Source organism: Leptopilina heterotoma, unplaced genomic scaffold (assembly GCF_015476425.1).
Source record: "Leptopilina heterotoma isolate Lh14 unplaced genomic scaffold, ASM1547642v1 Lhet_14, whole genome shotgun sequence".
Lineage (NCBI taxonomy): Eukaryota > Metazoa > Arthropoda > Insecta > Hymenoptera > Figitidae > Leptopilina > Leptopilina heterotoma.
Genome location: NW_025110859.1, coordinates 2937379 through 2949585, shown reverse-complemented (window position 1 = coordinate 2949585; position 12207 = coordinate 2937379). Strand labels below are relative to the sequence as shown.

General features: G+C 23.7%; 2 protein-coding genes across 4 annotated transcripts in view; one reads left to right on the top strand and one right to left on the bottom strand.

Moving 5' to 3' along the window:
* Positions 1-12207, top strand: part of LOC122497978 (serine/threonine-protein phosphatase 4 regulatory subunit 1-like) — a 595496-nt gene that overhangs the window by 200319 nt on the left and 382970 nt on the right. The window lies entirely within an intron of this gene.
* Positions 1-12207, bottom strand: part of LOC122497979 (lysophosphatidylcholine acyltransferase) — a 40926-nt gene that overhangs the window by 22001 nt on the left and 6718 nt on the right. For both annotated transcript variants that reach the window (XM_043605439.1, XM_043605440.1), the window contains exon 3: positions 3745-3890. In XM_043605439.1, the coding sequence (XP_043461374.1) occupies positions 3745-3890 (146 nt within the window). The remainder of the gene's footprint in view (positions 1-3744; positions 3891-12207) is intronic.

The following is a 12207-nucleotide window of genomic DNA, read 5'->3' as shown; positions in this document are numbered from 1 at the left end:
TCTATCCCAATGGGAAATGCCAGTGTAGTGCCGATGTTCACCACTGGCTTAGTACTCAGACGATTGTTCGGCGTAGTCTAGCCGAGCCTCGACAATCAGTGCTGGCGCAGTACAGAATTTTTGTTTCGCCAGAGCTTGGACAAGCCACGGCGGCAAGTGCTGGCTGAGTATAGAAAAATTGTTCACGACGCTCTTTGCCAACATTGCTTTTTTGGCATAAACTTGAAAAAAATTATAAAAAAAGTTTATGAATGTTTATAAATATAAATTTATTGAAAAAAATTAATATTTTACTTTTTGGTTGTTCATTTTTATTCTTATTAAATTTAATAATAACAATTTAACACAATTGTCTAATTTTGTAAATAATAAATTATTTAAACAAATTAAAATTATAAACAAAATTTAAACTTTAATCTCAATAATAATTTGGTTCCTATTAAAATACTATTATACTTCTTACTATGAATAAAAAATTATTAAAAAATTACCACGCAATTTAAGAATTACGTAAAATGTTAAATGCAATAAATAAAATAATTTAATTATTAAAAATTTAGTTTAACTTATTTTACTTCAATTTATTATTTCTAACGTATCCCTATTTTTTTCTCATCTTTGACTCAATAATTGTATGTCTGAATGATACTGAGATGTTAATACTTCACTGTACACATGTGTCGTTAGCATAGTGGTTAGAGCGTTAGTCTGTTAGTCCGTAGGTCGTAGGTTCGATTCCCCTCGTCAGCAATTTTGTTTATTTTCATAGGTTTGCGATATTTCTAGATTCCAATCGTTAGGTACTAAAATATGAAAATCTAATGCACACTTACTGTAATTGTTTATTATTTAATTTTTAAATGTTATAAACAATTTTTTTCTACTTCATTTACTATATCCATTGTTAGTCACCATCTTTAATACAATTTCTTTAAGAAGAGAAATATTTTATGAATAATAACTATTTATTAATATTATTTACCATTTTGTTGTTAAATTATTTATAATTATGAATTTACGACTAATCAATAACAATACGGCATTTATTGCAGCAATATTCTCAGCCAGCACTGGTCCAGTGCTGCGCCAGCGCTGTCTGGCAGCACTGACAGACAGTACTTCGGCAGCGCCAGACGGCGTTATCATCCCAGTGCCATGCCAGTGCTGGCTCTCAGCCTTGCCGCCAGTGCTGCCAGTGCTGGCGCAGTACTACGCCAGTTGTAAATTTCCTATTGGGATGTGTCAGTGGTCAAGGAGGTGGCGCCAATTCTCGGAAGTGGCCGCGAGTTGAACTGAGGGAAATGTATTAACCTCAAATTACTCCACTTTCAATCGTTAATAAAATAATTTCCTCGCAAAATTATTGCAAAAACGGAGAGGGCCGCTCCTCGGAGAGTCTTCCTCTATCACCCCTCCAAATATGAACCCGAAATATTTTATCCTCTCAAAATGAGACGTCTATACTGAACCGTTCAAAACCCCTTTTTTCCGTACATTTAAACAATTTTTTTCAATAATTATTTATCAAAATTTCTCTAAATTCCGAGAGGACCGCTGGTCCCAGAGCATTTCTCTATATTTACCAAAAAATCCCGACTCAAAATATTCTTTTCTTTTCAAATGAGACGTCTATCACGAAACCAGTATTATTTCCCGGATGCCCTTAACACATAACTATATACAAAAGCTTTGATGAATTTTAATTGTTTTGGGAACATTAAAGTAAAATAGCGTTTGGCCACACCGTGTGGCCAGCCGGTAGTCCGCGTATACAAAAATCTTTGGTAGCGCGAAGGTTAAGAAAGAAGTCGACAAATAAAGCAATAATAATGGAAATAGACTAAAAATACAACACTAAAGAAACGCTTTTGGAAAATTTACATAATTTGTAATTATACTTAATTATCGTGCAAAATTAAGCCCAAATTAATTATACACTTATGAACATAGGAAAAAAAATATGTAAAGTAACTCTTACTATATTAACAAAGTAAAACCTAAGATTTCTGGAACTTCAGCGCATTTCCGTTAATTTTTACTATTTCCAGAGTAAATTTTACTATTTTTAGAGTAAATTTTACTAGGTAAAAAATAAAAGTATAGTAAAAGTTACTTTATTCGCTTTTTCCGCGTAAAAGAATCATGCTTTATATAATAAAAATATTAAAATAAGTTTCACAGTAAATCGTGAGATATTAAAAAGTGTTGCAGATTAAATTAACACCAAAAAAGATTAAAATAATCAATTTTGGTGTTATTTTTTACAATGAATGAAATTTTAGTTCATTAAATTTTTTTATAACTATAAAACATGAAGATATCGATAACTCCGAGTCTTCGACTCGGAGTGATTGATTTCTTCATATTTTATAATAATTAAAGATGACCAAGTAATAAAATAATTAGTTTATATTATAAGAATATTATACTTTTTCAAAATTATTTTCATTATTTTAATTCAATTATTATTTTCAAAAATTTTTAACTACAATTTTACTTTATATCAATTATTTTTAATAATTTTCGAAAAAGTTCTTTAGCAATTTTCAAATTCATTTGTTTCCAATTCAATTTTACAAAATTTCAATTATTCGCAAATTCTGCAATTAAATATATAATGAACAATAAGAACTTGAAATAATTTCAATAAAAATCCTATTAAACTTTTAAAAAGAATTAATTCTACAGAATTGTTTGTCAAAAATATGAAAAATTAAGAATTTCAATGATTTTAATTAGAAACTTTTTCAAAATTTAATTATTTCTATAAAAATCCACGTTATAATGCTTTTAATATTTAATTATAATCTAAAATTTTAACTGAAATTCATTTTTCAAAACCATTTTTAATTAGTAAATTCTACCAAAATTCAATTATTTAAATACAAAAATAAATAATTTATTAATTTCATGTTTCTTGAAATTAAATTCTCATAAAAAATGTTATGAACCAATTTTTTAAATCATTAAATTCTTTGGACGAATTTTAATAAAATTTTTAGGAATAATTACATTTTTCGAGGAATTCGATTAAAATTGCATTAAAAATAATGGAAATGCTGCAATGAGTTTTATTATTTATGAAAATAATTGAATTCCTAAAAGAATTATATTTTTTATAAAAATAATTGAATCCCTGTAAAAATGTTATTATATTTATGTAAATAATTGAATTATTGCGAAGAAATTTATAAAAAAAATTTGTAAATAATTGAATTCCTGTAAAAAATTTTATTATTTATGAAAATAATTTAATGTTTGCGTAGAATTTTATCAAAATTTTTTTTAATAATGGAATTCTTTTGGAAAATTTTATTGAAATAGTGTATATTGAAAATCATTGAATTTTAGAAAACTTTTGAAAATAATTTAAATTTTGACAAGAATTTGACTAAAATTTTATAAAATAATTCAATATCAGAGAAGAATTTTATTATTTATAAAGAGAATTGAAATTTTGACGAGAATTTTTAAAAATTTTTGAGCACAATTGAATTTAGTAACTATGTTACTAAGTTAAATTATTGGTTTTGTTTGAAAAATTCTCTGTGAAGGTAAAATCTAAAAATTACCATCTGTAATTCTGTATAACACATGTTTATCATGTATCATCATTTTATAGATATAAATCTTTTTGATGCATAGTATTTTTTAGATTTTTAGTTAGTAATTTCTGTTTAGATTTTTTATATCTAGGGGTTTATGGGAATTTAAGAAAAGGAAACAATTGAATAAGGCACTTACCGTCTCCAGCCTTGTAGTGGAGCTCTTCGAAGATCATCTTCGGAGAGACCGTGTAATCCTAAGCAAGCCAGTAACCAGGCCATTATTACTAAGGCTGTTATTGCTGCTAGCCTAAATGGCAGTAAGGCCACTGTGAGAAACGCCGTCTGAAACATTTTTTAAAAAAAAAATAATTATATTTTAATAAATTTCAAAATTCGTGGCTATAAATATTTTTTTTTTGTCTTTACATTTTTGTAGACACAAATAGTTTATTATTTGCAATAAAAAATAATTATTGTCACTATTTAGAGTTACATTTCTTATTAGGTATTATTATTTGCCCAAATCAAAAATATTTCTAATAGAAGCATTTTTGATTTTGGTAAATAATACCGAATTATAAAAAAATTTTAAAATCCTCTTTTTTGTAAACCAACAATATTTTAGTTTTATTTACAAACAATTTTTGACATTATTTTGCAGCCCAAAATTATTTTAGTCTCTTTCTAGAGTCACAAATAATTATTATTGTCATTTTTTACAGATTAAAAAATATTTTCGTTTTATTTTAGATTTACAAATAATTTTTTGTCATTTTTGTGTATAGATTTAAAAATATTTACATCTATAAACACAAATAAAAATACCATAAACAATACAAAAATTATTTACAATTATAAAAATGAAAAGAAATATTTGCAAATTTAAAGAATAACTGAAATACTGTTAATCTGCATTAAAAAAAAATGGCAAAAAATTATTATAACTCTAAATAATAACTAAAATACTTTTAATTTTGAAGAAAAGAAAAAATAATTTCGTCATTGTCAAAATGTGCCAGATTAGAAAATTTCCAATATGGAAATCTCGCTCGAGTGAGAAGATATTGATCTTCTCAATGGACAATAATGTCCACCGGGACTGTTGGAACAGTTCATTGTTGCGCCTTTCACTGATTCTCATGTAGTAAGCGAAATTTTACACTCACGATGAAACAATGTCTTTAGCAGAGAAAGCGCAAAGGGAACGTTTCTCACTGTAAAATTCCTCCAATCCGGTAGTCAATTAATTATATCCGCACTATATTAACTGACTAAAAATTATATTTCAATACTAATTAAGAAATATATAAATTATAGCAGGAAAAATTCAATAACTTTTGTTTCTGATTTAGATTTTTATTTAAATATCTTTTAAATGAATGCAATTTTTTCTATACTGATTTCGTTTTGAAATATTTTAATAAAATTGTTCGATAGAAATCAATTATTTTAAATACAATTTTAATTAAATTTTTTTTTTTTGAAATAATTCAATTATTCTTTTAGATTTTAATAAAATTATTCCCAAGAATTCAATTATTTACGCATAAATAATTCTTCAAAAGAATTTAATTATTAAAGATAAATAACAAAATTATTCCCGAAAATTCAATTATTTTGAGTCATTTTAATAAAATTCTTTGCAAAATTCAATTGTTTTCATAAATAACAATATTCATCACAAGAATTCAATTATTTTTAAAAGTAACTGAATTTTTTCTTGGAAAATCAATTATTTTAAAAAATTCTAATAAAATCGTTCGCAAGAATTCAATTATTTTCATAAATAATAAAATGCTTTTTATGAATTCAATTATTTTCAAAAAAATTTATTAAAATGCCACATAGACATTCAATTATTTTCAAAAATTTCAGTAGAATTCTTTGTAAAATTTAATTATTTTTAAAAACTTTTCGCAATTCAGTGATTTTCAATATCTACTATTTTCATAAAATTTCCAAACAGAATTCAATTATTTAAAAAATTTATTGTAAAAATCTTTGTAAGAATTAAAAACTTTTCGTAAATAATAAAAAATTCTCAGGAATCCAATTATTTTAATTAGAATTTGCATAAAAATTAGTCAAAATAAAATCAATTAATTAAAATTTTTTATAAAATTCCTCTCAAGAATTAAATTATTTTTTTAAATATTTAAATTCTTTGATGAATAATAAAATTCGTTGTAGGAATTCAATTTATTAGCATTAGGATATGAAAGAAGTCAATATTTTTGATGAAAATTTGGAAAAAGTCAGAAAAATAAAATATAGAATGGAATTTTTGTCAGTTTTGTGAAGTGAATAAAATGACTTTTTTTGGTCGTCAAGTTTAATTTTTCGATAGCTACTTTTTTACTACTTTTTTTTTAGTTTGAATGCTACTTTTTGCTACTTTTTTAAAATTAATTATCGAGTGCAAAGACTGTAATTATGTTTAACTAATAATTAATTGTTTTCTCCTAGTAATTAATTAGTTTCTACCAATAATAATAACTAATATTAAAATAACTAATTATTTATAGAAAACTAATTATTTTCTACTATAATAATAAATTCCTTCTAATAATGAAATAACCAATTATTGGTAGAAAATTAAATATGTTCTACTATTAATTATTTCGTTATTTTCTGCTATTAAATAGTAGTATTAGTAAAAAAATAATTCATTATTTTCGGATAATAAATTATTTTTGTAATGTTAGTTAATTAATTATTTTGTGCTTATAACTAGTTTATACTCTAACAATAATTAATTACTAGTAACAATTCGCGCGGCTAACTTCTTACTACCTTTTTTTAAAAAAAAAAATTAGCAAATTTTAAAAATAATAGAATTTAAAAATTCTCTAATTTAAATTTTTGTTGAAAACACTCAAAAAATTTAATTTTGAAAAAATTACAAATAATTGCAGAAATTTAATTATTTTCAACAAAAAAATAAAATTCTTCTTATAAAATTAAACTATATTCGAAATTTAAAAAAAATTCTCGTAAAAATCCCAATTATTTTTTATAAATAACAAAATTCTTCTCCAAAGTTCAATTATTTTCAAAAATGTCAAAAAAATTCTTGTCTTAATTTCAATTATTTTCAAAAATAAAATGCATTTTTCTAATTTCAATGATTTTCAATAGATACTATTTAAATAAAGTTTCCCAAAAAGAATTCTATTATTTATAAAAGTTTTTTAAAAATTGTATGCAAACATTTAATTATTTAATAATTTAAAATTCTAGAAAATAATAATTGAATTAAAATGATGAAAATAATTTTGATGAAGTTACAGTTACAATATTCTTATAATGTAAAATAATGATTTTATCTCTCGGTCATCTTTAATTTATTATAAAACATGAAGAAATCGATCACTCCGAGTCTTCGACTCGGAGCAATCGATATCTTCATGTTTTCTAACAAATACTTTTATAAGTTGTTTAATTTAAAAAAGGTTTGAATTTGAAATTTTTGAATGTCTTAATACCTGTAGAAAATCCTGTTCCAAAAATAAAATTAAAAATAGAAATTGTGCAAATATTTTTCTTCTTTTTCTAAAACAAAATAATAATTTTGTTAAAAAAAATTGTGATTCATAAAGAAAAATAATGCAAAATAAATAAATTTTCTATTTCTCAATCACAGTTGTTTAACAATTTTCTAATTTTGTTTACAAGTAATAAAGAACAAAAATCTGCATGATTTCAATATGACAAAACATAATATTTAACAAAATTTTTGTCGTTTAGAAGTGAAAAAAATTCTGATGATTTCTATTTGTTATTGCAATTTTTAATTAATTATAAAATAAAAATAATAATGACATAATATACAATTTATCTAAAGTTAACAAAAAACAAAAGTATAAACAAAAGACAACTTCAGAGTGTGAGGGACAGAAAAAGTGAATGAATGAAAGAACATTCAAATTATTATAGTTAGGGGAGAGTCTCCAGTTGTGAGACGGGTTTTATTTTTGACCCGTAAATTGTAAACGGGTAAACGAAATTGTAAATAAAATACACCGTTCGAAAGGTAACAGAAATACGCAACTTTTATTAAAAGAAAGTGTAGTGTTTCGATGAACTCAAAAAATTTTACGATACATTTTCCGAGCACATCGCTTTTTTCAAAAAAAAAAAATGTCTCCAGTTGTGAGACACTCATTAAAAATTGCTAAAATTTAATAAGTTTGACATAAAACGTTATGTTTAGTATGAATAATTAAATATATTAATAATATATATTATTATATACTAAATAATAATATTTATTCGCCCAAATATGACTATCAAATAAACATAATTAAATAGCTTCAACAAGAGCATTATAATTGATTTCTTCTGAATTAATTGACTTTTTTCCACTTGACATGCCCAAAAATACTAGAAAAAAAATGAAAACAACATTTAAATAGTATGCCTGCAAAGTAGTATTTTTTATGCTGCCCAGATGGGTGTTGACACCGTCTCACAACTGGTGATATGCTGTGTCTCACACCCAGAAATTGGCGCTATTTTGAAAAAGGAAAATTAAATTATTTTCAACCGTAGATTGGAACAATGCAATATTGCATCACAAAATATAAGGAAAACACTAAAAGAAAATGCATTACATTTACCTTTTCCAATTAATTAACTTGGAAAAAAGTACTTTGCATTTATTGAAAAAACGCTTTTTAGTCGATTATCACACACAGTGTTGGTATTTAACAAAAACAGTTTATATATCCGCTTCGGCGTACACGAAAAAGTTGGCTCATATAAAATGAAATGTTTTTATATAAACCAATCGGCTTTTTAATATTACATGTTAAAAAAAATTGACTGTCTCACAACTGGAGGTGTCTCACAACTGGAGACTCTCCCCTAATAGTTAATTAATTTATTTATTTTCTATTAATACATAGTTATTATGTTTAATAATTGCTGCAGCAAACAGTCAGTCAATATTTTACTATCAATTAGTCATTTTTATATTTATTAATAATTAGTAATTTTCTATTATTAATTAATTAATTAATTAGTTTCTACCAATAATTAGTTATTTTCCACCAATAATTAGTAATTTTCTACTAAAAATTAATTAGTTAGTTTCTACCAATAATTAGTTATTTTCTTTTAAAAATTGGTCATATTTTATACTAAAGATGAATTATTTTCTACTTGTAATTAATTTTTTATTTGCTACACTACTGGTCTAAATTGAGAGACCATCTATTTTCAGGCGAATGAAAAATGTTTTAAAACATAAAATTTATTGAAGCTAAAATTTTTTTATGTTCATTTTTCGAAAGATGATAAAATTTTGAAAAGAACAAGATATTTCAGAAGTCATTTGGCCAATATTTTATTTAGATATTTTAAAAAAATCGTCATTTTCAATGTTTTACAAAAATTTGAATAACTTCTAAAATAATGAAAACTTTTTAATGATCTTAGACTTATTTTAAAGGTCATTTGCTACACTATAAGAATTACTTGGATTAAAAAAAATTCAAAAAATTTGAAACAATCTTATTAACAGAAAAATAATTTTTAAAATTCAAACGTATTCTTTTTATTAAATTTTCTTGAAACATCTATACACTATATGATGTTTTATATTTTCTAGAATAGTTTTTAGTACAGAAAAATTGTTTCAAATTTTTCAAATTCTTTTGGTCCAAGTTTGACGGCCTGCATATTCTAAGAAAAAAATTACACGTTAATGCCTATAAGTAATTTTTATAGTGTAGCAAATTACCTTTAAAATAAGCCTAGGATCATTAAAAAGCGTTAATTATTTTATTCAAATTTTTGTAAAACATTGAAAATGACACGATTTTTTAAAAATATGTAAATAAAATATTTGCTAAATGACTTCTAAAAGATCTTGTAAAAAAATATGATAGGTGATAAAAATTTTATCATCTTTCAAAAAATAAAAAGAAAAAAATTTTAGTTTCCGTATACATTTTGTGTTTTAAAATGTTTTTCAATCATCTGAAAAATGGGTGGTCTCTCAATTTTGACCGGTAGTGCACCAATAATTAGTTATTGTTTATTAGATCCTAAAGTAAATGTGAACTGAAATTTTACTATCAATTTTTTTGTTTGTTACTAAAATTCGGATTTAGAGAGTATTTCATACTGTGTATAAAGTAATGATATACCAGTATAGTAATAATTGTACTATACAGTGTATAGTGATTTCCATTCATTGACCCGCTAAAGATTTGCTTCGAATATAGATTTTTTCTCCTCTCCTCTCCTCTCCTCTCCTCATTCTTTTTTCTTGTTCTCTCTTCTCTTTTTTGAGATATCTGGGCTGAAAGGAGATCTAGCCGTGTACCCAAGTACCGTACAGTCGTTCCGTTATTTTCTCATCTGTGGCATCGATTCACTAATACACACATTTCTTGTATAGGACACACGTTTGTCTCGCAAATATCCGTATATACGTTGCCTTACTAACATAGCCCTCTCTGAAGATCGAGGTTACTGTCGAGACTCACATTTCCCCCCACCAAACACACAAACACAGTCGTAACACTTTTATTATACATTTTAGTTTATACATTTATATAATTAATATATGTGTATGTATATATATATAGGTGTACGAATTCATTTGTGAAAGCCTCAAAGTATAGATATATATATTTATACCTTTCTCTGAAAAATTTATGTTTATACTTTTCATAATTTTATGTGTTTACTTGTAAAGAATTTCATGAATTTCTTTTGGAATTCAGGCAAATATAGATGCGTGTAATGCTATATTATTATTCGTAATTTTTTCTGTTTTTTTGCAACATTTGTTATCATTTAAAATTTATTAACTTACTGTAATGAACAGGGAATTATGTAAAAAAAAAAAAATTTGTTTTGTTTTTCAAGTTTTTGCGACGAAAATGGAACAAGTTTGATGGTTTTTTCGATGCACGATAAAAATAGCTTGTTATATTTATTTATTTATAAATCAAGTACCCGATATATTTTTTAATTATTATTACATATTATTATTTTATTATTATTTGCCATACTTTTTATTCGAAATGAAAAATCGTTTTTTAAAATTATATTCAATGATTCTTGATTTTTAATTTTGAAAATAATTTGCTTTTGAATTCTGTAAAAATAATTAAATTTTATACACTGAAGAAAAATGTATTTGATTCAAATAAACGATTTCTTGTCTATTATCAAATAAATAATAATTAATTGTATCAAGTAAAAATTTATTTTTATCAAATAAATGTTTATCTGTATATAATAAATATTTATTTGTATCAAATAATTTTTTTTAATCAATTAAATGGTGTTTGATACAATTACTGAAATTATTTATTCAAAAGCAATGTCTATGATTTAAAAAAAAAAATTATTTAATTGAAGTAAATATTTCTTTCGATAATGAAAAACACAAAACAAAATGTTTTATTTTAAAAAAAAATGTAATTTATTTGAGTCAATAAAAACTTTATTTAAACCAAATGATTTTTTTCAGTGTCTAAAATTTTACATTTAATAAAAAAAACTCTTATCATTAAAATAATTGCAAGATCAAATTTTTGTATTGTTGCTCCAAAAATTAACTCTACTAACAATTTGGAAATATCAGTTTAAGGATAGAAAAAAATGCCGATTACCTAGACTAGACGAATTACAATTTTACTCCTTTTTGTGAAATTGAATATTATGATGATTTAATTTAAATAATTGTTTCACGATTATTGTTATTTTCTATCTCTCTCTCTCTCTCTCTTTCTCTCTGTCTTCGTAAAATTTTTATTTAATTTACTCTAAAAAGAAAAATAGACCATTCTCCTTCACTTGTTTCGTAATCTGTCAAGGACAGAAAAATTGTTAAGAGATTTACTTTGAATTGAAATAATAAGATTGTGGGTCTTCGAAATTCAATAAAGCGTAAGTGCCCTGAAGCTTTTTTAAAAAAAAATCAACTCTGGAATTTCTGTGGAATAATCTTTTAATGGATGTACATATTTTTTTTCTTTTTGAGTCGATTATTGTCATTCATGTAAATTTGTCTCAGTAAATAAAAGATTGGATAAATATTTATAATAATCTTTGGATTTATATTGTTTCTGTTTTTAAAGAAAAATAATTATTTTAGCACGCATAGTAAAAAAAAATTATTAATTGAAAAATTGAAGTAAAATTATTTATTATTAATATTTGAGTCAATTTTTTTTTAGAATTTAATTTACATTCTTTTGATTCATAAAAAGTGAAAATTTTTTCACATTTTACTGTGAAAGAATATGAAATAGATTGCAGTAAGTCTTTAATAGATTAATAATGAAATAGATTATTAATGAAATAAATGAATTTGGTTAATTAAATTAAATTTGAATTTAAATTAAAGGGCATTAAATTTCAATCAAAGGGAATTCAATTAAATAAAATAATTATAATATTATAAAATTATAATTAAAAGAAATAAATGTGACGCGATCTGAAGAAAGGGACCTTAGAAGCAAAAAATTATAGGTTATGTTTTCAATTTTTTAAATGAAAATACAAAAAAGGGATCAACTGTCAATATAAATCATTGATGTTTAAGTCTTCATTACAACTAAAATATTTAATAAACACTGATTTTAATTCGAAATAAATAAAAAGAAACTTTCAAACAAGAAAAAAGTAACTCTAACCC